Source organism: Eublepharis macularius, chromosome 2 (assembly GCF_028583425.1).
Source record: "Eublepharis macularius isolate TG4126 chromosome 2, MPM_Emac_v1.0, whole genome shotgun sequence".
Taxonomy (NCBI): domain Eukaryota; kingdom Metazoa; phylum Chordata; class Lepidosauria; order Squamata; family Eublepharidae; genus Eublepharis; species Eublepharis macularius.
In genome coordinates this window covers 94,105,034-94,132,690 of record NC_072791.1, presented here as the reverse complement: position 1 = coordinate 94,132,690, position 27,657 = coordinate 94,105,034, and the positions used below count along the sequence as shown (strand labels likewise).

Here is a 27,657-nt window from a genome sequence, read left to right as displayed (position 1 = left end):
ATGAATTTTTTTACATATATGGTAACAGCTGCAAGTGATGCATATGCAGCAAAATGGAAGACAGAATCTTGTCCATATGTAATTGAATGGATGAATAAATTGTATGAATATGCCTCTATGGCTAAATTAACTTCTTATATGCATAACAGACCAACACAGGAATTCCAGGAAAAATGGAGAGATTTTTTTGAATATGTAGCTGGAAATTAAGAAATATTAGAATAGTTAACATGGATATAGATCAATTATAAAACTAAGATTTAACAAATGTTGAATATAAAATGTGCTGTATATGATTGAATATAGAATATTGAGTATAAAGCTTTGGATATAAGTGATTGATAAGAGGGAGAGAATATTATGAAATTCAGCTGTGTTATATATCTTGCTTATATTTTTGTAGCTTAAACCTATTCTGTTCAAGAGTCTTTATGCACTTTCAAAGGTCTCTTCTTTCTCTTTTAAATAGAGTTTATGAAAAAATTTAAAGAACCAAAGTGCTATCCCTGTTACCATTGTATGCATCCAGGGCTGTCTAGTACCAGATGGAACGTTACATTATTACATTGGACTATTAATTTGCTTATTAGAATATTCTACATGTTTGAGCAAAATAACTTAACTGGATAACATACGAATTTAATTTTTTCATTAGAAATGATACTATGAAATGGAATAATTCTTTTAAGTTTTCCTGTTTAAAAAAAAAAAGCATAGTGACCATATTTTTAATAATTGTCTTTGTTTCTAGGGATGCATTCATACCTATACAGATCCGTCATCTCATGCTGTTGTGAAGGAAAAAGCTAATTTGTGAATGGCATCATCTCTGATTTGTTGGTCCCATTACCAAACACTTTGTTACATGGGACTTGTATCTGTCCAATTGGAAAATAAGCTGTGGAAGTTGTTGACAAAACTGGTAAACGTTCATGTTTTGCAGAAATGTGTCTTGGGCTGGTAGCTGCAACATAAAAATATTCAAGATTGCATTTATGGTAACAAGTTAATAGAATGATAACCATATGCCTTCTAGAATTATCTAACAGTCTATGCCAGCAATAACTTTTAAGTCATTAAAATGTATTTTCTACAATAGCTTGGTTGCGTTTTGCAGATTTATCATTTTTCTTTCTATTTTAATTCTTTCTGCATCTATTTTCTGAAAAGAGATAATTCTGATACCTTTACTAGCAAGCTGACGTCAGTATTATAATAAGTAAACAAATCATCATTGTATTGGTATTTTAAAATTAAAAGGCAAATATCAAGAAATATGCATAATCAATCCTGAAATTGCTTTTTGATTGATTAAGCTCAATTGCTAATTCATTTGAAAACTGCTTCTACAACCTCTTTTGCAAAAGAATTATATGCAAGTAAAAGCTTAGCTTGTTTTGGTGCTAAAATTTGGTTTGATAAAGCTAAAGTGGGTTACATTAGGTATGTTTGAAACAGAAGATTTGAAAATTGAGTGTGGATCTTTTTTACAATGCAAATTTTAAAGAATAAAATTATAATAAAAATGTATTCTGTGGTTTGTGGTATTTGCTTACAAATGCAGTGTTAATACCATATGCTATAAATGCTGTACAAATAGTGTTGGGAAGAAGTCCTATGGGGCCGTGTCTTCAGTTCACATAACTTAACAAGCAGTGATAGTTTATAACAAATTTATTTAATATACCAACCAGATCTTCACTGAAGATGAAAATTCATAGTATAGATTAATCAGTTATTTTGAAAGTGTTGTGGGACTTCTCCTCTCCCCTTCAGAGCCTCTTTAAAAGATGACATTCTCCATACTTGTTTATCCTAAGCAAATACCCAGAGAGATTGATACTGGTCCTCATAAAATATTGTAAATATTTGGGACACTGGCAGTTGAAGGGTGTGTGTGATTATGGATTATATAATATCTATATCAGCTGTTTCCTTTATATAATACAAAGATAGCTTGTGCCCAGGCCATGGAGGAGAAAAGTCACATGTGGGAGTTTTGGTAGGTGGTATTATAGTTTCAGTTACAAAGATGAAGCCTTTAATTCTTCAATATAACACCAATTCGGGTGTCACTAAAATATTTTCCATTGTAGTTTTCTGTCCAGCAAATGTGCTTCAGATCTTAAGGCTCTGTGTATTTCAGTACCTTCAAGTCAGGTTACTAACCATTAACTGTTCTACTACAGCCCATTGTTTTGGAGGTTCTTTTTTTTTTTTTTACTTCAGTTGTAGCCTACCTGTTTTAGAGACTAAAGACGTATGACAAAATACAGAAAAAAATTCAGTCAAACAGCATAAGATCTCCAATAAACTCTAAACTAGATTTACAGAACTGGAAAACAATGCAAACAAACAAAAACCCTGAGGCATAGCATACCATGTCAAAAGTGCAATAAAAGTAAGGCGATACATACAAAAAGATATTCCAATAGACTACCTTTCTGACTGACAGAATGCAATATGTGGTGACTTCTCTCTTAAATCCTCAACTTAATCCAGCATACATCCAAACTAGCACATTGCAAATAAGGGTTTAGCAGATATAATCATCTGACATATGACAAAACAGATATTTAAAGAAATCTAAATCCCAAGTAACCCATCATATCACCTTGAAGCCTACTTTTGATGGATTAATGGCAATATAATAAACACAGTTCAGCTTGTAACCAGCAATTTAATACCAGCTTCAGCATGGATTTGTAGCTTTATCTTAGTATTAATTGTGGCAAACCATCAGTCATGCTGATTTTTATGAATTTTACTGTTTCTGTTTTTGACGAGGAAAATAAGCCTGGTTGCTGCCATTGTCCAGCACTCCTTATTAGCCAGACCCTCTTCTTTTTTTAAATTTTAAAACATTTATTAAAATCCTTATAAACAACAATAACATTAAAGATAACAATAAAGTCCATTGCTGCAAGGTACAGTATTGACATTCCTACATTGTATGTCCATTGAGTCAATAACTCAGGTTATCCGCGTAGATTTTTTTGACATTACACAAGATTGAGAGCTTTGTTTTGTTGTCAATTGTTCAAGGGGATAAGATGTACCATGATGAACCAAACTATTGACTAAGTTGTTTGCGCGTGTCATTTACCGCCTATGGCCGAGAGGAAGAGGAGCGGGAAGAGACGCACGGCAAAATAACATGCACACACACACCGGCTGGGTGAAAAAATGGCCACAACTTTATTAACATAACAACAGCAACAGGAGTATTGGTGCAGCATGCGGATCGGATCCTCTGAACTGCATCGGCTGACCCGCCTGCCAGCCGATGACCCCTCCCGCCCCCCCCCAGTCGCCGGCTGAGGGGGAGGAACCAAGGAGTGGCATTGTAAAGGGGGGTTTCACCTGGTGTACACCCTTGGTGATCCCCCTGCCACCTGGGAGGGAGAATGCCCCGGCAGCCCCCGAGCTGGGCGTGCCTTCATAACTCCCTCCAAAGATTCCTTATGGGAATCCCCTCCATGGGAAGCCTGTGACTTTGTACAAAAAAAATAAAAGAAAGCTGGGAATTTAAGAGTCCATGCTACATACAGTGCTATAATGTTATAGTGATATTTATTTCATTGCCGCTTTTTAAAAATTTCTTCAGTGGGGGGGAGGGAATATCCACCATGTGGACAGAGGCAGGGAAAATAGCTGCTATGTAGGAGGGAAAATCAGAACTTTGTCGCCTATATGACAGATATCCAGGCTTCTCTGTGATCTTTCCCAAATTCTCACAGCAAATTAGGTTTTAGCTAGATTGGAGAAAAGTTGGGAGAAACCCAGGAGGTGCACAAATGCACCACAATGCTGTGGGAAAGCAGGGAAAAATGCTTCTCAACAGCATTGACCCCATGGCAGAGAACCACCACCTCTTGCTCCTGGTACCTCTCAAAAGCCTTTGTGGACAGCCACCTCTGCTCTCATCATTATCACTGTTGCCCAGGAGCCAAAGCAGTTAAGACTTCTTCCCTCTGTGTTCCCTACAAACCTTTAAAAACAGAAAGGCAAGCTCTGTATGTTCTTTGTGTGGTGTAGACAAAATAGTTAACTTCTTGAGGTGGATAACTTGTGCTATTTTTAACATCAAAGAAGAGATGTACTCCAGCATGCAGATCCTGAAGAACATTTTAAAAACAGTTGCACAGGGAAAAGGAAACTGGGCCACAGCAAAATTAAGGTATTCTATAACAAATTTAATTACCTGGTCATCTTAAAAGTTATACATGTGTAAGCATGTATCCAGTTGATGGTTTGCTACATGGGGGCTGCTTAAAAGTTTGCTCCATAAGTCTTGGTGTTGGCATGTTCAGCCAAGACAGCAGGCATAGTTATTCTCCTGCTAAAGCCAAAGGTAAGGTGGCACCTCTTGCCAGTTCCCTCTACAGTCTTGCCATCTCTCCTTCACGGCAAGACTATCCCTTGATATACAGCCCAGCAAAGGTGGGAGTGAGGCAGGTGACAGGGCTGTGGAGGGAATAACTTGCCAGTACAGGAGCCTTGAAGGGGGGGGGACCCTTCATAGTGAATGTGCAAGCTGTTACCACCTGACAAAACTTAATTTTATACCTTCACAAGAAGCCTGAAATGGCTGCCTTTTAATATTCAAGCATATTATTTTGACAATTATCTATTTTAAAAGGCTTTCTCATTTCTTATTGATTTAAACATCCCTCTTCCCTCTGCTGGTGGAAGAAAAGAATGGCAGGCAGCTGAAGAAATGTGCCCTGGTCAAGAAAGATATACTAGTATATTCATGCTATTGCAAAAAGGCACTTCTTTATTTAATGAGCCTTTTGGTATTTGAAAATGAAAACTCTGAAGATTAATACAAGTGTTTTGCAGTTACAGTAGATGCAATCCCAAATGCTTAATGTTGCACATTAGAAGTATTCAAGGTAATACCACCATGCTGACAGAAATGGACTAGAAGTAAAGTTCAGGGATTTGAACCCCTTTAGCCTTGAGATGGGAGGTGGTACAAAGAGGGTTTCTTTTTTATGTTCAAGCTAATCTAGTATAAATTCAGGGGGACTTGAAAAGCAGGCCAGTTGCACATAGACACATTTATCCCCCCCGCCACCCACATTCAACATTTGAATATAATTTCAGTTTGCCTTAGTGATGCTGCAACTATCGAGTGAAGAACATAATGTGTGTACTTATTCTTTCTTAGCCATTTAACATGTTCCCTCCACTATATCACGTTAAAGAAAAAGTAGGTTTGCTGTTGCATGCAAACAACATAGCTAGCCAATGCTCCCCACACACAGCATGTTATGTTACAGGAAATAGATGTGCATTCCAGACATAGGCTCTATATTTCATGAAAAATAATATGTTGCAAGAGTATATTTATCTGGTTTATATAGCCTACTTAATAAACATATGATCAAGGATACAAAAATAGAATGGTTCTCTAGCTCTAGTTGACATGAATTATGAAAATAAAGCTCAAAGTAAACTATACATTTTACACATTAAACATTTTATACACACTTTTACAAACTACGTGATGAAAATGAAAAATATACAAATCCAAAAAATATTTTACAAGAATTCATATTGTTAAAAAATACGATAAAACATCACATCAGTGCTTCATCCTATAAAATATATAACTTTGAAAGGAACAAGTGTCACATACAGCACAAAAGAAAGGATTCTTTAGACATGCCAATTACAAAACTGCTAGTACAGTTTCAATCACCTCTAATGGATGGAAGGGCCTTTATTTAAAGTACTACACAGAAATCTTGAGAGCAGTACAGTAGCACTGCTAACATGGCTTGTAAGTTCAGATAAAATAATAGGGTCAAAATGTTTTAGTTTATAGCTAGGGTTGCCAACCTCTAGGTCAGCCTGGAATTCCAACTGATCTCCAGACTACAGAGATCAGTTCCCCTGGAGAAAATGACTGCTTTGGAGGGCATCATACCCTGCTGAGATCCCTCTCTAAATCCCATCCTTCCAAGGGTCCACCCTAAAACATAAATTTCCCTTCCAGGAGCTGAGAACCCTATTTTCGGCCCAATCTTCATATGATGTAACAGGCTATTTTTGAAAGCCCCAATTTGCTGTGGAGAGGGATACTCAGGCTTTAAAACAATGTTTGGACCTCTACTAACTTGTACAGTCACATGACTAGTAAGCACCTATGAAGAAAGTGTTTAAAAATTCAGCATGTGCACAGTAGCGGGCCTGTTTCCCAATTATGTGCATGTATCTCCACATTATATTCAGACCTCCTCATGCTACAACAAATGATGCTTTTGGAAGACAAAAGCTGAATCCTACACATGGCAATAGATGCACGCCATCACCTGTCCTTGAGCCAGGAGCTGGCATGCTCAGTTTCTCTAAGGGTGAAATAAAACAGAAAAGAATGAAGCTCTTGAGGCAAAGCCATAAACACCTGCCAAGAGGGTGTGGGAAACGTTCAGACAGACTAAGGTTGGATCCAGCACTTTTGGCACTGGATAACTATTGCATAAACACTATAATTTGGCAATGAACTGAAACACTTGTGATTGTACAAAAGTAGTGCTAGCCCGAGAACTGGCACCTCTCAGGTTTCAGATGTGTTGAGCCATTTTCTAGATAAGCCTCCTGAGCAATTTTCACTCCTGTGACACAGTCTCTCCCTCACCTGACTCCAAAATTGCATGTGTGTGGAAAAAAAATACCAAATATACCTTAGTGATCTTTTAAAGATTTCCAGAGATATACACACTCTAAGAAACAGAGGTATGTTCCTTTTGTGGCTTGATCTTACTGTTGTGCAGAGAGTAATTTGAGAATGGGTTTCCAACAGAGTACATTTATCAATGTGTTCCATTGAGGCTCATTGAAAATATGCCCCATGGGAAGCAAACAAATGATAAATGTGATGGTTTGGTATGTGGGTCCAGGGCAAAGTGACCATACATAAACAAGACAAGCCGCCCAAACAGAATCCTCAGTGTTGAGAATAGTAGCATATAGAATACAGTCCATCAAGTCAGATGCTGCATCAGAGCAATGTCAAAGCTAGCTGTAGATGCCGTTTACCAGATCAGACCATTGACTGGTATTATGTATTGCAACTGACAGTAGCTCTCTAGAATGAGAAAGGTCACTTACAACATCCTCTCTTTGAGATGCTTTAACTGGAAATTCAACCTGAGACTTTATGTATATATTACCACCAAGGCACAGCCCTTTTCATGTGAAATGAGTCAAGCAGCAGGAGTAGAGTTGTTCAGCCCTTTAAACAAACTTGTCCTAAAGTCCTGCAGAGGGGACTCTGCTCTTTCATGCTGGTTTGACTGATTTCCTCCTTTGGTCAACAATTTCTTGTCCTGCTGAGAGCACAAGTCCTGGCTATCATCTTGCCAGGAGGGTCTTACGTTCTGCCAACTGCTTCTATGAAATGGATTCAAGCATCCTGACATTGCCATGGAAAGTCCTTCATACCAGGGTGACAGTCAATAGAAATAAAATAATGGTACTAAATTCTGACACAGGGTAAAACATGCAAAGCCTCCAAAGTTCACAGATGTTGTCCTGTTTTAATGACCTGAAAGCTCCTATTAAACTTACCAAGCAGCATCTGAGGTAGAATCCAAAATGCATGATTTCTGTAGAGATATGGTCCAAATATAGTGCTTTTAAAATAATCAATCTACTGCTTACATATCTTCAACTTCATTAAATAGGTGCAGAAGAATTTGCAACGCCTAACTTCTCCTACCAGAGTAGTCAGAGGACATGTCTACACTGTACAGTTAAATAGATTTCAGATCAATCAAACCATGCTCTTTCCTATACAACTAATTTCTGTCATTTTGAAAGGCATAAGAATACCCACTAAAGATGTCTCAGCATCTTGACACAACTCTTCAGGGCACTTAGTGGACAAGACATTAGAGTTTTAGCTGTTTGGTATAGATGTATGCCCTAAAATTGGTAGCTCCATGGAAGCCAGTGGTGAAAAAATACACCTAGTTAGTTATTGATGTATTTAATGGCAGATATGCAGCCTAATCCACCACACACTGTGGCATATGCCGCTTCCTCATAGGGTAATCTGCCCCAGGCTCAATGCTGTTGGAAACACTGTCTATTTTCCGGTTTCTCCACAGCACTGTAGTACATCAGTGCTTCTCTCAGGGTTTATCTGGCTTTTCTCCAATCTTTCTCAAACCTGCTTCGATCCTTTTCGCAATGTAGCTGATGTGTGAGTGGGAAAGTTTGGGTTTACTTCCCATATGACAGCCATTTTCCCAAAACCTGTTCCCCTGGCAGCTTTAAAAATCAGCACTAGAATACAATTATATTGATATGCATTTGAAATAATATTTGTAACAGGTTCTCTGAATTCTCAGCTTTCCTTTTTTAAAAAGTAAGTCTCTAGCCCCTTCTTGTATGAAGTAACTTTTGATCTGCTACTGATAGTTTGAAAATGTGGAAAGGTACACTAATTCTTCTCCATGAATGATCCCTCCAGTCTTGTCTATAGGACAATGCTGTGATACACCTGGGATACAACACAGGTGATACACACTCATTCCAAACAGTACAATGTACACGGCTCCAGCGATCAAGGAGTAAGGCACATCTTCTCAACAGAAGTGGTTAGAGACTTACTTTTTTAAAAAAATTAAAATTGGGAGATCAAAGAACCTGTTACACACATTTTTATAACAGTACAGCAAAATAATGCCATTCAATTGCTGATTTTAAAACATTTGGAGAAGCACCAGTTGTCCAAAGGAGGGAGAATGGCCTTTGCTGGGGGAATGGAGCAGGGAAACTGGAGTAAACATTGCTATGTGGAAGCCACATTAGCACTGCACTTTATCTGCACCCACACCAACAACAGGAAAAACACACAAGTCCCTCCCCATGTGGAAACCACTGTAGCGGTTCTCATAAGGCTACTTCATTTTCTTCTCACAATAAACTTGTATAAAAATGTTTCAAGTATTAAGTTCTAGCTTGCATATGTGTATATGTTAAATAAATCCTTGCTTTATTGTTCATATAATTTATTTAAAATATTTATGTACCACCTTTCCTAGGCTCAAGGCAATATATAATATACTCCCCTCCATCACACTGAATGTGGGACAGGATTAATGCCATCTGACTTACTATAATCAACTAACAAAGTACAAACAAGTAACAAAGACTTGCACTAAAGTGCATATAGTGAAAAAATCATTCCCTTGAAAGATAAACAGTTGATTATAAAACTTTTAAAAATGAAAGGCCCATTTTGAAACATTTGTTCATTCATATGCACCTTTGAAACTCTCAGTGTAAACCTAAACAGATTTCTACTCCAGATTTCAACGGGCTTAGATTGGAATAACTCTGTTTAGGATTATACTGTTAATGTGGTATTTTCATGCATGCATTTGGAAATGGGAACTAAGAGAGGGAATACAATCACTCATGAACCAATTGTGGTTGCAGAAGCTATATCAATCATAGAATCATAGGGTTGGAAGAAACTCCAGGGTCATCTAGTCCAACCCCCAGTGTTATTTTATTTTCTCCCTCACCAAATGTGAAAAGTAAAAGGAAGCTGGGACTCTTAAATGGTTGGGGACATGTGCTGGGCAGCCCTGATTGGCCTTGTGCCACTGGAGTATGTCTACTGTCTGTGCTGCCTTATCTGGCCTTTGCTTACATTGACAGAACATGGAAAACATTGTGGAAAACATTGATAGAACATCAACATAACTGTGGGCAAACACAGTAGTGTGAAGCAACTTTTGATCTGCCACTGACAGAGCAGATAAGAAAACCTATGTTTGGAAATGTGAAAAGGGACACTAATGATACTTCATGAATGACCCCTCCAGTATTGTCTACAGGACAATGCTGTGATACACCTGGGATACAACACACGTGATATACACTCATTCCAAAGGGTACAATGTACATGGCTCCAGTGATCAAGAAATTGCTTTTCCAAATGGAACTGTCACAGTTCTTGCTATGGAGAGGGCTCCTACAAACATAATATGAAAATCGGAGAGGTCATTGGAATAGATTAGGGGAATTATTTTCTGAAGTGCTATGCAGGTGATGTTGCTGGTTCAAAAACCATGGATGACAATGAACCCTCCCAGTTCAGGAAGTCTATCACTGTTACTTTATCCTGTTATTTGGAACAGATGACACCCTCTTATTCTGAGGAAGGGCTGCAGTGTGAACATCCCTTTACTGTGAAGTCTTCATGTTGCTTATGGGATAATGTCAGTCTGAAGCATGGAGATCTTTCATAACTTGCTGTCTTGCCAGCCATGTGCATTTTTTCCAAATTTGTACACTAATCTCCTGTCCACTCGTTCCAAAATCCCAGTTTTATAATAGTACCTGCAACAACAGCATTGAAAATGAACTTAGGGGAAGCTTTAATGTATGCTATGTAATAAGAAAAAAAGCAATAATCAATATATTTGCTATTCTTTCTGGCTAAGAAGGAGCTTGCACACCTATGATTCAGGAGTTTAAGACTTTCCCAGACATCTTATAGTGCAGCACCCTCTCCCCTCTAAAACTATGCATGTATTTCTCTTTTGATGACAACAGTTCAAAGTGTAAGTTCAGGATGCAAAGGGAACGCTTATTGTATCAAGTGTTATATTAATGGAGTTGGCACATAATTGGTTGATGAATGTGTTGTTATGCCCACTTACTCCACTCCCAGAACTGCTCCGCTATGCTATATCCAATCAAAGTAGCCATGGTTGAGTTTCATTATGACCTATGCATTATGTAGCAAATCTCTTTGTAACCAGTAAAACTGTGTAAAATTAACCATCTTATGTAACACTGCTTAAGGTATAAACTTACCGAAGTGCTCTGCTTAGTTTTTCATAAGTCATTCTATCATTTTTCTTTCTCTGTCCCCACATCTTTGCCAGAGCATCTGATTTAACAACTCGAAAGATTCCTTGGTCCCTGTCTTCCCATTCAAGGATACCACTGTTCTCCTCAGGAGACAGGAGGAGATCTCTTACGAATTCCCATAAGTGAGAGCTCTGTAGGCCTTCATGAACAAAAGGAAACACATTAAAAGAAAGAAAAACAGGCTTCTCAGGTTTCAAGAGCCTTGTCTATTCTGGTCAAGAATGGGCACAATCTACCCAGTCACAAACATGTTCAAGTTCCATTGGTTTTAACAAGAGAGAGTTAAGCACTTTGCTGTATCCTCCCACTGAAACAAAACCCATCAACTCTGGGTGAATTTCTTGACTTCTGGCTGCTTATTTGCATCAAAGGAGAATAGCAACTTGAGATATATTAGTCCTAAATGTTTATATCATTAGCTGATTAAGCAGGTTCTTGTTAGTTAATACTTAATGATTCAGAATCAAATCATAGCAAAATGAAGTTTTACAGAATGGGCTTGAAAAAAAACTATATTCAAAATTTTGTACTCATTACTCATTCTGGTATTGGGCTGGCAAGCTCACATATTTATCAACCTGAGTTTAGCATGGAGTTTATAAAAATAGTTTGTAAAAATGGTAAACCCACTTTTAGGACCCATTATTTCTTTTTTAAAATCAGTGTATGAAAATAGATTCTATGGGATCACAGTTTACTAAAATTACTCCTGTAGCGCTTGCTACTGGAAGCCACTGGATAGATAATAAAATTTCAAGACAGAATAACTCCAGCAAGTTCAACAGCAATGCAAATGTTTATCCTTCTCTCAGATGATATTCCTTCTTCTTCTCTGTTGATACAGGAGAGAGGCTGTGGCTTACTGGATATTACACCATACTACATCAACATAGGGAAAAATGAAATTCGAATATAATAATGTACTCTGAAATGGTGCCTTGATTTCCTTTCTGACCAATCCTTCTCTTCACTTGCAATTTATACAGCATACAGTAACATACAATCACAAAGGTTTCTATAAGGGGAGCGAGCAAGATACTCAGTAAAGTTTAGCATATTGGTATTTGACATTTCTTAACATTTCTTAACAGTAAATAGCCATTTTACCACTGAGGTGGTTCATGCTTTTCTCTAAAGGAAAACAATTTGGTGCATTGGCATGCCTATCTAGTACAAAGGTCCATTAAATTGTTCATAACAATAGTCACTCAGTATGAGGAACCTGTGATTTTGTTCTTAATGTTGTACTCCTGAGTCCACTCCTGAGGAATAATCATATGCCTGTTTTTCAAGTTTCTTCTGCAATAGAAATCTGAGCAGATGTTTGTCTTGGATGCCATCTGGTGGCGATATGTTACTGCAGCGCTTGCTGTTAGGAAATGTTGAGTATGCCTCATGATAAAATAATGATAACTCGGGAAACTTAATTCAAAAATCAAAAGCTAACAAATGTCATGCACACTAACCAAGATAGTATTTTCTATGGCATTTGTAAACACCATCTTTAGCTGGCAGAGGTATACTTACTTGTTCTACTGTGACTCTGAAATTCTTGATTCTTAACACCACCTGTTCTTAAACATGCCTTATCGTCATCTGGAAAAGATTTTTTAAAATGAAACAAATGAATATGGATGAATTTCAGAATTTGATAATAAAGCAATTTAAAGAGGCTGAGGTGTTCACCGAATGAAATTCCATGTTACACTAAATAAAAGTGGGTCTGTAATTTATCTTAAATAAAAATCCACTTTATCAAAAGATAAAGCACAGTGAATGATTAACCAGCAGTTGGAGAGCTAGTGGCACAAGTAGCAAAATAAGTTCACATAAGGAATAATCACTGGTCATATTTAAACTATCCAAAAAAAACATGGCTCTGAATTGTATGAGAATACGTACAGTTTAACATAAAAGCTATAAACTGGGATCCATACAAGTACTGTCCTTTATTTAGTTATCTATTGCATTTATATCCTATATTTCTCCCCAATGGGGACCCAAAGCAGCTTATATTATTATTCTTCCCTCTACTTTATCCTTACAACAATCTTGTGAGATAGGTTAGTTTGAGAGTGTGTGACTGGCCCAAGGTCACCCAGCAAGCTTCCCCGGCAGAATGGGGATTTGAGAGTACCTTTATGAATTTTAGGCAGGAGATACAACTGTGGCACCCTCCCCTCGGTTTCCAATTTAAAAAAAATCATATGTAGACTTATTTATGTAACCTTCAAGTAGTCCCTCTTCCAAAATGGAAGTAGGGTTTTTTGTGCTCCTTTTGTAATGATTGGTGTTGTTCAATAGTCTCAATGCCTCCTTATTAATATACTAATCTCTATCCCACACAACTACTGCACTTCCTTTATCTGCTGGTCTAAAACCAATATTGTTGCGAGTGCAGAGCTCTTTCAGCATACTGTGTTCAGAATTATTCAAATTGAGCCAAACCAGCAACTTTCAATACTCTTGCTTTTTTATTTTGTCCAAAACAAGTTCTTGAAACACCAATATCCTAAGTGGTTTTGTGTGTGTGTGTGTGTGTGTGTGTGTGTGTGTGTGTGTGTGTGTGTGTGTGTAGGGGTGAGGTTAAAAGTAGATTTGAGTCTAAACATAAAGTTGTTTAATGAGGCATTATCATCTATATCTTTGTCCTTAAAAAGTCTGCAAGTCTGCTGCATTTCAGACATCAAGTCTAAAAGTATTGTGTTAGGGTGTAGGAAAACGCTTCCTCAGTACAGATATTTCTGCTTCAGAGAGATCAATCTTAGCTTAACTATTTATGGTTTTTAAAACTTTCTGAGATTCCCAGATCCCAGACTCTTAGTGTTGTTTGTTGTGAGCAGGAGCCCTCTGTGTCACACGGCAAACCAAAATAAAACAGACAGAAACTTCCATAGCGGTTAGTGGTATGGCACAGTGGACTACTGTTCTACTACATACATCCAAACACTTGGATGCAGCTACAGAAGCTTCCCAGTCATTGTCCTGGAGCATAGCAGGCAGTACAAGTTCCCATGAATGAAAACACTGCCTCTAACATCTGGGCGGCCCAGCAGACACTTCCATTTTTCTGCTGAAAACATAAAAAGGGCCCTGCCAGATCAGACTAGATCAGATCTAGTGCAGCATCCTGTTTCATACAGTTGATCTGTAGGGGAAACAACAAACAGGGCACAAAGGCCAAGGCATCTATTTAGTACTCTCTACCTAAATACAGCCAGAACAAATGAGAAGATGAATTGTTTACAACCAGAGCTGGCAATAATTCTAAAAACTCAACTTATTACTGTGCCACTATGAGAATACATATGTACTTTGAGATTAGAGGCAGTATAGAGAAATACTGTTAATTTTTTTCCTAATTATGCACGCTATTTTACTTACAATGCTTGTCAGATGATTTTGTTTCTTCATTATCATGAAAGAAGGAGATACCTAGGGGGGAAAACACAAAACCCAATGTTCATATTCTTTTTTGTGTTTAGGTACTCTGTACAGACTTACGGGCACTTCTCTGAAAATACAAAACCCAAGTTCCTGCTCCAAAATGCACTGTTAATGTTGCCTTTCTAAGCTACTTTTCCGGACATTTAAACTCCTCTTAGTCTACCTTGTCACTCCCTTGAGTCCCTTTTGCTTTCATTGCTCACTAAGGGCAAAACTAGACATTAGGCTTCCACAGGTTTGACCTGTGGATGTGACACCATTTTAGAGAAGAATTTGGCCATCTGAAAGTGCTGCAGGGGGCAGATAACCTTGTTACACCATGCCACTGGTTCAATCAGGACTGGGCCCTCAAGGCATGGTTAATTGGCTGAATATATCTCTAAAACTATGTCAGAGTCCATGGGTTAGACCTGTAGACACCATGATGTCTAGTTTGGCCCTTAATTCACCAGATATGTAAGAATGGAGGCTCCTGGTAGGCTTCGCATGGAATGTGTGGGCTGTCTGCTGGGGTGAACTAGAGGATCTACTCCTAGCTTCATGAGGAACATTTGGGTCCAGTAGCACTTTAAAGACCAACTATACTGGCTGCTGAATGTGGTGCCTTCCATGAAGATAGTTTCAGGGAGTAGCTGTGTTGGTTTGTAGTTGAAGAGCAAGATTCAGGTCCAGTAACATTTTAAATATTGGTCTTTAAGGTGCTACTGGACCTGAATATTGCTCTTCTACTACAGACCAACACGGATACCCACCTAAATCAATTCTAGCTTCATCTTTACCTTCTCTTTGTCCTGCATCCTCTGTATCCATCAACATGCCTGAACCCCTTTCCAGTCTTTTCTGTGTTCCTATTCCAGTTTCCTGCCTCTCCCACATCCCTAGCTACTCTTGTATGTCAGTTTGTTGTACAAAATTTGATTTTGTATTTGAACTTGTGTACTTGAAATTCCACCTTATTTTCAATCTGTTTTTATCTTGCTGGCTGTGGATTAACCTGAGTTTATGGCTAGCACTTTTTTCCTGCTAATATCTCGTAAGGTCCCTGCCAATATCTCATAAGTCTCAAAGTTTCCACTTTCTAAAATGGGAGATAGTGGGATCCAACCAAAAAAATTATTAGACTAATGAAAGTAAAGCACATTGCTAAGTGATATCAATATTCATGATACCCGTGAAAAGAACCCTAACACAGAAACATATTCTATTTCTTCTATAACTGAGATATTAAGTAGCCCTATTATTCATGTGTGTGTCTGTTAGATGTCCATTGTGATCCTTCTTAACATAGTCTGCCTAAACTGTGTTCAGTGCCAGATTTAAGTCTCTTAGGCTATCACTTCAACGTTTTGCACAAACATTATCAACCACATATGGAATGAAACAATCTGAGGCTGATGACATCTATGGCATACTGACCATGAGTCTTGATTTTCTGTAGGATAAAATACAGATATTCGCCGCAAATGCCTGCTGCATTTAAAAACTCCTCTTGAGTCATGCTGCATAGCTGTTGGCCATTTATGTTAAAGTGCGAAAAGGAAATACAGTTGGCATCCAGTTTGTACTGATCACAACAAAACTGCAGCCATTCACAGACATTGTGTCTTGTCCAGTACTCTGGGTGAGTGGATGTCCAGGAAGAATCACAGCCTGCCAAATGTAATTAGAAAAAAGTTGGGGTTGAACTTCGAACAGTTCATCATATGAACAGTTTGTTATTTTCAACAATGAAATCATCTATAACATACAGCCCAATCTATTCAACTACTGTGCAAATAAATGGGCACAGAATGGATTGGCAAAATGGGCGGAGTGGGGCAAGAATGAACTGGAAAAGGGGCAAGATTTCAAAGGTCTCACTGATATAAGTCTTAAGATATTTTGGTAACCTTTAGGTCTGCTACACCACCTGAATCTAATAGTGACATGTAGCACCTATAGACTAACAAAGTTTTATTGTAGGGTATGGAGCTTTCATGAGAGTTGAAAGGTATGATCATGCTTGCCAATCTGTGTGCTGATTATTCAAATTTTCCATGTTAACTAAATGCAGTTGAAGCTGGTCTGTGCTGGCAATGCAGTGTTTGACCAGACAGTTCTGAGCCCTGGTCTTTATGCCCCATCCCTTTTAAAAGATCAAAATGGACATTTTAACGGGCGATGTAGATTTGCTTTCCTTCTGTATAACTTTGTTTTCTGACCGGTAAGCTGAGCATGATAACAACAACAACAACATTTGATTTATATACCGTCCTTCAGGATGACTTAACACCCACTTGGAGCAGTTTACAAAGTATGTCATTATTATCCCCACAACAAACACCCTGTGAGGTGGGTGGGGCTGAGAGAGCTCCTAGAAGCTGTGACTGACCCAAGGTCACCCAGCTGGCTTCAAGTGGAGGAGTGGGGAATCAAACCCGGTTCTCCAGATTAGAGCCCCGTGCTCTTAACCACTACACCAAACTGGCTTCTGTTTCATTGTTGGTTGCATGAAATTGATTTTCTTTTGGATCAGCTATTTTTTTGTCTTAACTGCAGTATAATGAAATGAAACTAACTGCTTTTCTGATGTTCTAGTTAAGAATGTACAGTAAGTAACCTTGGCATGCTTTAGCAATCACTTCTAAAACTTTCACTGAATGAAGATAATATCAGCTTTGCCAGCAATAAAAATTCTAAGGCATATTCCCTCGCTATATGGAACAATTCTTGTCAAGGCTAGCTTAGCCTCTTTTGCTTTTCCTCCTAAAAAGAATAAAGATGGGAGTCTTGGAACTGACCTCCTTTTATGATGGTAGAAATGTAAATAAAAAGACTAGCTACATGTATTTACAGTGCAATCCTGAGTGGGGGGATGGAAAGTGCTTAGGGAGTGGACTAAAGGGTACAATGCCATAACTTACACTTACATGGGTGTAACCCTCCCCCTCCATTGGGGGCCAGGCAAGGCACACCCCCGCCATGGCCCATCAGCGGTAGCCGAGACAGGCAGTCAGCTGGAGGTGTGAGCAAGGTGTAAGTCCCTGTGCTGGCACCGGGAAGGGCGGGCTGCAACTTAGTCAGCTCCCAAAGCTTCTCCAGGTCCAGGAATGACCACTGCAGCATCAGGTTACGCTGCAAAATACGGTGGCGTAGTCCATTGGTGCCCATTGTACGGGGAAAACTTGCTGGCCCAACATCTAGCCCCGCCCAAGCAGCTCAACAGAACACAGGATGCCAACTACCGCCAGGACCAATCAGTGTGTGGCCACACTGTGGCTGTGCTCCCCTCCATGCACCCAATCAGCTCCTCAGGCACCCTACATAACGTCAGGCTAGGACGCCCATGAACCCAGGTAAGTAGGGTGATGGCTGGAGGCTCTGCCCGGCTGCTCCCACCCACGAGGACTTAGAGCACAAGGTGGGAGAGAGCGCAGGTGGTGGAGGATGAAGAGTGTGCTATGGGAACTTTGTGTAAAATGGTTGTACCTTGCACTCACTCAGGGAGGAGAGCTAAGTTCAGACTTTCTGATTAATAACCACCAACTGAGATCCTTTGCAGTTGCACCAGCCCCTTAGTCCTGGCTTGGGGAAGGGCAAGGACACTTAGACAGGTAAGAAGGAGCTGGGGTGGTCACCACCCCGGCTCGCACAGTCGCACAAGCCCCCCCCCCTCCCAAACACCAGCCTCTGCTGGTGAGGCTAGCTGAGGGTAGGGTGGCCCTTGCCTGTGAGCCAGCACGGCCCATGCCTGCCAAGGAGGCAGATGCTTAACAAGCCACACCTGGCACAGCTTTTATGGGGTGGGTGGATTCCGAAGGCCCATGCCTTGGCTCCAAGCAAACACCCTCAGCCAGGCTCCTCCATCAGGCAGGGAGAGAGCACTGCTGCAGGTTGGGGTAACTGGCTGCTCACTCCATAATTCCCTGTCAATGATGGACAAGTCAGGGAGACCCTGGAGCATCAGTGATCCTGCCCCTGGTGATCCTCCTTAACCATCATTGATACCCAGCCCAGACAGCAGTTCCCCTGGCATCCTGCATCTCTGCCTTGTTTCCCATGAGGGTAGCGGTGGGAATGAATCATGTGGCTCCGACCACTGCGCAAACAGGCTCTACTTCCTTCCCAGCTGAGGGATGTTGGTGGGACGGACCTCCAGGGACCCCAGTCACTTTTAACCATTTAATAAAGTTCATGTTGAACAGCCTCTCTGTCTGTTTGCTTGTCTGTGCATGACAGTTGCCCCCATCCACTTTCCTGACAGGATGCCATATAACATGTCAAGGGGATTGGTCTCTGACTCGGGGCTGGCTCCAAAGGTGGCCTGTCATTCCACTCTGGGACCACCTTCCCCTGACTGCAGCAGGGCTTGCAACATCCGCCTCACATTGGATAGCTTTCCTGGCTCCACCCTCTGCCATAGCACCAGGCAGCACTCCATACCCAGGTGAAAGCAGTGGGAAACACTGCTTTTAGCCATTGACTAACGTCTGTGCTAGAAACCTATCTCCCTGTCTGTGCATGGCAATAGATCCCCCCCCCCACATCCCTGTCAGTCTACCCCTTCACAAATCCCCCCAAATGGTTTCAGCCCTGGTCCGGTGTGGGCGGTGTAGGTCAAAGCGGCTGCTGCTCATTTGCCAATATCTGCTGGGAGCAGCCAAGCAGCGCCGCTGCCATACCGATGCCCAGCCAGCACGGCGGCCCTGGTCCTTAGGGTTGGGCTGCCCAATATGGAATTTAGAACTAAATATAACAACAACATATAAATATATTGGTCCATAATCCCAATAATTGTCAAGGCAAAGGGATAGAAGACATTGCTAAAGGAAAGGCTTATCAATTAGATTAATAAGAACAAAATTTTGTAGAAACTGTTGATCATTGGGGCTGGCCAACCTTAGGTTGCGTTGTTCCATACAGTAGTAGGCTACACCAACTACTTTTCTTGTATTAGTATTTTGATGTGTTTCATTGTTTAATGGAGATTACATGTGTCTAACAGTGAAATCCTAACCAGAGACTGGTGTAACTCTGCTTAGGATTTCACTATAAGTCACCTTGTACAGTTTATAAAAAAGTAGGGTATAAATATTTTCATACTGTAATATACAGAGGCAATCTGTGGTTTTAATTCATTTTATAATCCTCATTGATTGTAAGCTACCTCATAAACTTCAACTATTTTTAAACATACAGATGTACACAGTAGCCCTGGTAGACAACAATTCCCATCCAGGCTGAAGTAGGTCTTATGCAGATGCTTGGAGTACAGAAAAGGAGACCGCAAGTACTGTGATTCAGAGTCTTGTGCTGCTGCTACCATCTGTCCACTTTAAAAGTGGAGCATCCTTAAATTACTGTACATTATCATTATCTATATGTCTAATTCTCAACATGGCCAAATTTCTGTATACTTAAATCTTGAGACTGGAGCCATGAACGGAGAAGATAGATATTTCTACAAGCCTGAAAAAGTCCCAGGTTTGCAGAAAAATCTGAAATCTTAAAAAAAAAAACACCTCTGGGTGGTTAACCTCCCACATCATATAAGCATCCATAGGTTTCAGAAATGTGGCTATTGCCAGTCAGCTGCACAATACTGACAGCCTTCAAGCCTTGGTTTCTGTCAGTAAAAGGCAGGAGGCAGGGGGCAGGGCTCCTTTTAGGGCTGTTTCAACCTTTGAGGGAGGATTCTGGCAGAAAGTACCAGGCTACTTGCTACCACATCACTTGCATGCCTCACCCAGGCCTGGCTGCTTATTAGTGTTCAACCAGCACGAAACAGAGTCAAACTCACAGGAGAGAATAAATACACATATGTACAAAGTATCAAAAATATTTTTAACGTGCCAAATGCTATATACAAGTACTAACTTCTAAACTAACTAACTCAATAACATGAATATTTAAACATAGACCGACTTATAGGCATGTTACAAACATAACCAAATCGGGAGCAACAAAGAATCCAGAGAAAACTCCTTCTGGATGTGTCCAACAACATTGTATCTTCTGTGCTCTCAAAACTCGTGTCTTCTCTAAAGTCCTCTGGAGCAGTAGAAAATCAATCAAATGGAAAAACAATTCCACGCCCGTGGTGAATGAGCGGTGGAACATCAAGCGGATGGAAAAACAGACCCACGCCCTATCTGGGGCCGGCTCAAACGCTCAGATTTCGTCCCGTCACTTCTTCAGGAGCGTGTTTCCTACATCATAGGGTAGTTGTGAAAATAAAGGATAAGAGAAGAATGACGTAAGCTGCTTTGGGTCCCTACTGTGGAAAAAGGAGGGTATAAATGAAATAAATAAATAATGGCAGATGGCACTGCACTACTGTGCCATAGTCTTCCCGTCTGGAGGCTGCCAGGAAAAGGGGAAAAGGGAAAGTTGGGGGTGGGTGAGATAAAGGTAGGTTGGCTGGTGGGTGGAGAAGAGAGAAAGAAGCAAGTAATGGAGAGAGGCTATGGGAACCTTCAGGGAAGAGAAAGAGAAAATAGTGGGTGAAGAGAAAATGAAATGTCCCCTGCAAGTTTTTGTGGATCCTGCACTTGTCCATTTCTATTGCAAAAGAAACAGCAATGAACTTCTCATTCTATGCACCATTTGCATTTGTCTAGGTGCACTGATCTCTCTCATAGCAAATCCACATATGTGAATTACAGATCCACATCCTTAAACACTTGTAAACATTCCAAACGTTTGAGAACACTCTGAACTCCCCAAAGTTATCACACATCATCACAAGGAGATCCATTTGTCATTTACTGTTATCCTAACATCTGTCGCAGGCAAATTAGTAGAAACTGTAATCAAAGATAGAATTATTAGGCATATGGAATAACAAAGGCTGCTGAGGGAAAATTAGCATGGCTTCTGCAAAGAGAAGTCCTGTCTCATCAACCTGTTGGAGAGCTTTGCGATAGTGAAGAAGCATATAAATAAGGATGACCAGTATTTACTTGGACTTTCCAAAGGCTTTTGACAAGGTTCTTCACTAAAGGCTCCTGGGTAAACTCAACAGTCATTGGACAAGAGATGGGTCCTCTTATGGATTAAAAGTTGGTTAAATGACAGGAAGCAAAGAGTAGGAATAATGAACAGTTCTTGCAGTTCTTGGAAGCTCACAAGGATCGATATTGGGGCCAGTTCTTTAGAACTTGAGGTGAACAGTGTGTTGGTCAAGTTTGCAGATGACATAAAACTATTCAGGAGGATGGTGACAACAAAGGCGAACTGTGAAGAGCTTTAGGAGAATCTCCACAAATTGGGTGAGAGGACAACAATGTGACAAATAAGTTTAGTGTAGGCAAGTGTAAAGTGATTCACATTGGAACAAAAAAATCCCAACTTCAAGTATATGCTAATGGGGGTCTGAACTTTCTGAGACCGAGAAAGAGACCTTGGGGTCATAAGGGCTTAATGAAAGTGTTAACTTAGTGTGCTGCTACAGTGAAAAAGACAAACTCTATGCTGGGGATTGTTAGGAAAGGGATTGAAAATAAAATGGCCAATATTATAATGCCCCTGAATAGATCTACGATGCAGCCTTGTTTAGAACACTGTGAGCAGTTCTGGTCACCCTATGTCAAAAAGGACATTGTGGAGCTAGAAAAATTATGGAAGAGGACAACCAAGATGATTAGGAGTTGGGGGTCTGGGACTTTTCAGTTTGGAAAAGAATCACTGCAGGGGAGGGGGAATGATAGAGGTTTAAAAAATATGCACAGGGTAGAGAGAGTAAACAGAGAACTTTTTCTCCCTCTCCCCAAATACTAAAACTCATGGGTTAATGAAGCTAATAGGCAGTAGACTGAGGACAGATAAAAGGAAATACTTTTTGACACAATGAGTGTTTAAGATGTGGAATTGACTGCGCAGGGATGTAGTAATGGCCACAGGTGTAGAAAGCTTTAAAAAGAGATTAAACTGATTCCCAGAAGATAGGTCTATCAGTGGCTCAAGGGAACAGAGGCAATAAATCTCTGAATACAAGTACTAGGAGACAACTTCAGGGGAAGGCCTTGGCCTCCATGCCCTGTTGTTGGCCCTTCAGGGTAATTGGTTGGCCATTGTGTGAGGCAGGATGCTGAACTAGATGAATTAGATGGACCTCTGGTCTAATCAAACAGGGCTCTTCTTATGTTCTTGCTTGGCACATTTCAATAGAAACTTTTGTGTAACATCAGTGAGCACAATATGATTGCCATTCCAAGTGTCTAGCTACTCTGCATTTTCATTTACAAATTAATGTTTGACATTGTGGGATAAAAAGCAAGTGTTTAATTTGTGTTCAGCTATCTAAATTATATGTTATTTACTTAGTTTAAAGATTTGAACTTTGCTTCTCAACCAAGAACTGGTTTTGCTGGTTTTTCTTTAATTAAAAACAATTAAAATATTAGAAAAGCCATTCAATTAAAAAACTCTAGACAGACAAGAATAAAATGTAGATTCAAACATCAGGACAATCTTAAAACCTAGCAGCAGTGATAAAAATACTGAACTGAAATCGAATCTAAAATACAGAAGGAAACGTGGAAAAACCCATTATCTAAAAGCCTAGGAGAATGACAGTGCCATCCTAGCAGAGTTACATCTTTCTAAGTCAATAAGCTTAGGAGGGTGTAACTCTTCTTAAGATGGCCCTGTAAATGTCTCTACCTGGCACTGAAGGATAATAAATCAGTTTTGAGTGAGCTTCCAAGGGGAGGACATTCTAAAGGACTTCCCCCACCTTTGGGGTGGGGAAGGTTCTCCCCACCACTGCACCTTGTTAATTTGTTTTATTATTTGTATATTGATTTTAGTTTTTGTTTTTATCAATTTTACCTGTTCACCGCCCAGAGCCCCTGGGATGGGCGGTATATAAATTGAATAAATAAATAAATAAAAATAAAGCTGAGGTGCCACAACTGAAAAGACTTTGCTTGTGTTATTGGTCTCAGCTCCAAAAAGGAGAACAGCAGAACAGGGTCTCATATCACTATCTCAGAGGATGGGCAGAACCATATGGAGGGAGAACACTTGTTAGATGTTATTGTCCCAGGCCATTTAGCAGTAGCAGTTGAGGGGGGCTGGAAATAAATGGGAAATTAGCATCAACAAGCTGAGGATCTGCTCTGTTAGAGGAAGTGTGATCCTATGCAGACCAGGCTAAAACCTTGTTCCTGGACTGGCATGATTATTGAGAAGTAGCATCTCTATTTTAGCTAGATTGAGCTTCAATTTATTAATCAATGGCAGGTACATCTAGGAGTGTGCAATTAGGGCTTGGTATTCCTTTAAAAATACTGAATTTCACCTGATTCAGCTAAATTTGGTACTTCTGAACTCAAAAGGGAATATCAAATCAGATTTCATATTCCTGAACTCTAGTTTACCGAATTAATTTGGGTTAATTCGGTAAACTTTGGTAATAGCAGCTGGGCTGTTCCTTTGCTTCTGTTTTATCCTTTGCTTCTGTTGGTGGAGTGCTTTTTTTCTGTTTTATAGTTCCTGTTTATTAGATTCACTTGTTCTTTGGAGGGGGGGTGGCTGTGTTTTTCCCTGTTGTGGGTATTTTGTTGCTGTAAATTTTTGCTAGTTCTTTGGGGTGGTGTTTCCCCCTGTAGTTGGGGCTGCTCTTTCTTTATACAAGTTTGGTTGGTGTTTGTTTTCCTCAGCATAGAGGTTTGGCTTGGTGTTCACTGTAGGTTTTTGTTGGTTGGATGTTCTTCTTCTGGGAGGGGCATGCTTATAGGGGTGCTACTTGGTTCACTTTTACCTAGTGGTGTTTCGGTGTACTTTGGGTATTCAGAGAGGGCTGTATGAACTTATACAAAGTATTTTAAGATAGTTATTGGTCTTGTAAAGCAAAACTTAATTGGTAGTTTTTAGGGATCAAAGAGAGTCCCCCCTTTAATAGGCTTATGTAGGAATTAAGAAGAGCTCAGGTTCTACTCAAATTCCGCCCATTAGTGACATTTAACTAGATTTTCCTTGTCCACCTCTGGCTCCCTTAGAGCCAGGCCAGGCACATTAGAAATAGTTTTTTTGTCATAGTTTTACCTGTAGATTGGGGTTCAGGCCAGCAGTAACTTGATTCCTGAAGAGGAATTAAGCTACTTGCTAGCATAGTGCCACCACATACCTAAATAGGGCCTTTTAAAAAGATTTTTTTTGTGCATCTCCAGGTTTAGATCCACAAGAGGCAAGCTTTTAGAGTATGTAGGTAGGTTTTAGAAGACACTCTCATTTTGGGCTTTGAGTGGTTTGGTAATTTAACTGTTTAATAAGGTTGGTTGTTGTGGATTTTCCGGGCTGTATAGCCGTGGTCTTGGCATTGTAGTTCCTGACGTTTCGCCAGCAGCTGTGACTGGCATCTTCAGAGGTGTAGCACCAAAAGACAGAGATCTCTCAGTGTCACAGTGTGGAGAAGATGTTGGCAGGTAATTTATATCTACTCAGGAAGGTGGGTTTGGGCTGAGTCATCCTGTAAGAGTTTCCCAGGGTGTGGAATGCTAATGGAGGGAGGCGTCACTGTATCCTGAGGAGGTTCTTTTGCATATGGATTGGTGCTTGATGTGCTAATCTTCTCTGCAGGGCTATTGTCGGGTGTAGAGTGTTTTGTTAGCCTGGTGTTTTTCAGGGCTGGAAACCATGCTCTATTCATTTTTAAAGTCTCTTCCTTCCTGTTGAAATTGTGCTTATGCTTATGAATTTCAATGGCTTCCCTGTGAAATCTGACGAAGTAGTTGGAAGTGTTGTCCAGTATTTTAGTGTCCTGGAATAGGTTACTGTATCCTGTTCAGCCACTGCTGATTTTTCCGGATGGCCAAGTCTGCAGTGTCTTTCATGTTCTTTTATTCTTGTCTGGATGCCACGCTATGTGGTCCCGATGTAAACTTGTCCACAGCTACAGGGTATGTGGTATACTCCTGCAGAGGTGAAGGGGTCTCTACTGTCTTTTGCTGATCGTAATAGGTTAGTTTACTAGTTAATAAGGTTAGTTACTAGTTACTTTAATAAGGTTAGTTACTAGTTAGTGTAGATTCCAGGGGGCAGAAAAATGAGTGACAGGTGACCAGAAAGGGGCCCTTAGGGAAAGGCAAGAGATCAGAAGAGAGGGGTAGAGGGGAGGAAGAGGGCTGTGACTCTCCCTCAACCTGCACAGAGGGGGCCTGCCCCAGCACAGCTGCTGTTCACCAGTCTGGCTTCTGGTAACAACAAGAAGGTTCATAAGGTCCTCTTTCTTGAGGCAGCTAGAGGAGTATCGCCCTCACCACAGGTGCCTGTGACAAGAGCTGGCACTGGGCAGGGGCCTGCTGCTGAGATTCCTCCTCCTCCTCCAGCTGTTGTGACCCAGCAGTGAGAGGAGAAGCAGCATGAGGAATCTTTTGGGGTGAGTTATCCATCCCTCAGCCCTGGGACCCAGAGGATGTTTGAGGAACTGGCAGAGGGGCCCATCATGGGTCAGCCTTCCCCAGTTGCCTCTAAGGCCAGCTGTCAGGCTATGGAGGACAGGATACGGCAGACAGATCCCTGAATCATTGTAGCAAGATACAGGTCCTGGGTTAAATGACTTTTATTCACAAATCAGATCTTTTCCATATGCACAGGTCCATAGGTTTACTTAGAGGCAAAAAGCAACTAAGCAGTACAGCTTATTTGAAAGGAATAAAGGCTTGAGGAAGGTACAGGTCTAACTACTCAAACATTCCCCTCCCTTCTAAACCACAAGTTTGAGCGGGAAGAAGTCTGGGAAACTTTTCTGGAGTTTATACATTAGCTAGACAAGATATAGAGAACTGTAACATTTCAGACATTACAAGGTCATTTCAATGAGCCTCAAAGGAAGAGATTACCCATAGCTTTCCAAGCTGTGTTCCCAGGCTGTGAGAGGGAGAAACGAAAGTGATGCATACAGTCTATCAAATCAAACAGTGATGTACATAGCAGTTGCAATATGAAATCAGACAGTAACACAGTATTAGCATTTAGCATCCCCTAGAACTATGGCATGGATGTAGGGGCTACAGACATGACACCAGCAGCAGGCTTTTCAGAGTAAGGTAGGATGAGAGGATGGTGGAGGAAGAGAAAGAGTTTGTAGAAGCGGTGACCACCACATATCTACCCCCTTCCCCCTCAGGCATCTTTTTCTGCCCAGCCTAGACACAGTGTGACTGGTCCAAGGGCCTCACAGGAGGCATCTTCTGGGGTACCCACAGCTTCAGGGCAGATGGGCCCCCCTTGTCCTGCAATGTCTGGGAGCATTTCCAGAAGATGGAGGATCTCTGATATGCATAGTGCTAGCACTATAGGGCCCAGGTCAGTTGAGGGAAGGATGAGAATCATCTCTCGATGACCAGTCTGAGGAACCACATGAAGAAGCACCACCAGGTGGTGTTTCTTGTGGAGGACTGGAGGCTGGAACCACATGGCTGCCAGCAAGCTAGCAGGGGGTCATGCTGCAACCATTTCTGGTGCTCTCCCTCCCAGGCTTCCTGTTGGGAAGGGATGGCAAACATCTCTGCTGGAGATGTTTGGTGTGCATGGAACTAGTATGCCAAGAAGGGGGGGGGGATCCAGTGGACATCATTCAGAAGATCACAGAGATGATCACCGTAGACAGGCAGCCTTTCTCTGTAGAAGAGGATTTTGGCTTCCAAGAGCTGTTCCAGCAAGTCTGTCCATGCCTCCTGCTTGCACCAGGTTGAGCAGGACTGTGGTGTTTTCCTTTTACAGGGATGCCAAGGAGCATGTGAAGGCAGAGTTGTCTCGCACTGCTGGGAGAACTGTACACTTCACATCAGACATCTGGACATGTCCTCAACTGCAATATGCATACTTCTTGCTTACTGCACACTGGGGGCAACCTGATGACTTTCACGGTGGGGGGTGAGATGATCAGCATCAGGCAGGGCCTGATGGGAGACCTCTGGGCTAGCTACTGGAAGGCTTTGCTCCATGCCAAGGTTCTCAATGAGGCACACACAGCAGAAACATTGCTGGCACTATCAAGAGGGAATTACTGGATTGGGTAGGTGAGAGTGAAGGCAGCATCACCACAGGATACATGGTGCAAACATGAAGGCAGTGACAACGTGAGTGGGCCACATGCACATTTACTGTGCAGCCCACAAACTTCACTTCCTGGTGAAAGATGCACTTGGTTTGGGTTCCTTAGAGGAACCTGCAGAGGACTCCACAACTTGTGACTTCCAGTGTCTCCTCCAGAAATGCTGGTGACTTATGAGTCACTTCTTGCACACTGTGAAAGCAACTCACCAATTATGCCAGAAGCAGATCAGTACAGGCATGCTGGAGCATCACCTGATCTCT

The 27,657-nt window shown here is 40.9% G+C and overlaps 2 protein-coding genes across 3 annotated transcripts in view; one reads left to right on the top strand and one right to left on the bottom strand.

The window, feature by feature from the left end:
• CAT (catalase) overlaps positions 1 to 1,530 on the top strand; it is a 70,408-nt gene extending 68,878 nt beyond the window's left edge. For both annotated transcript variants that reach the window (XM_054971401.1, XM_054971399.1), the window contains exon 13: positions 752 to 1,530. In XM_054971401.1, the coding sequence (XP_054827376.1) occupies positions 752 to 817 (66 nt within the window). In that variant the 3' untranslated portion in view covers positions 818 to 1,530. The remainder of the gene's footprint in view (positions 1 to 751) is intronic.
• Positions 1,531 to 8,957: 7,427 nt separating this feature from the next.
• ELF5 (E74 like ETS transcription factor 5) overlaps positions 8,958 to 27,657 on the bottom strand; it is a 39,814-nt gene continuing 21,114 nt past the window's right edge. The window contains exons 3-7 of the mRNA XM_054971826.1: positions 15,769 to 16,002; positions 14,290 to 14,340; positions 12,433 to 12,501; positions 10,849 to 11,044; positions 8,958 to 10,368 (exon numbers count right to left, since the gene is read on the bottom strand). Coding sequence (XP_054827801.1) covers positions 10,272 to 10,368; positions 10,849 to 11,044; positions 12,433 to 12,501; positions 14,290 to 14,340; positions 15,769 to 16,002 — 647 coding nt within the window. The 3' untranslated portion in view covers positions 8,958 to 10,271. The remainder of the gene's footprint in view (positions 10,369 to 10,848; positions 11,045 to 12,432; positions 12,502 to 14,289; positions 14,341 to 15,768; positions 16,003 to 27,657) is intronic.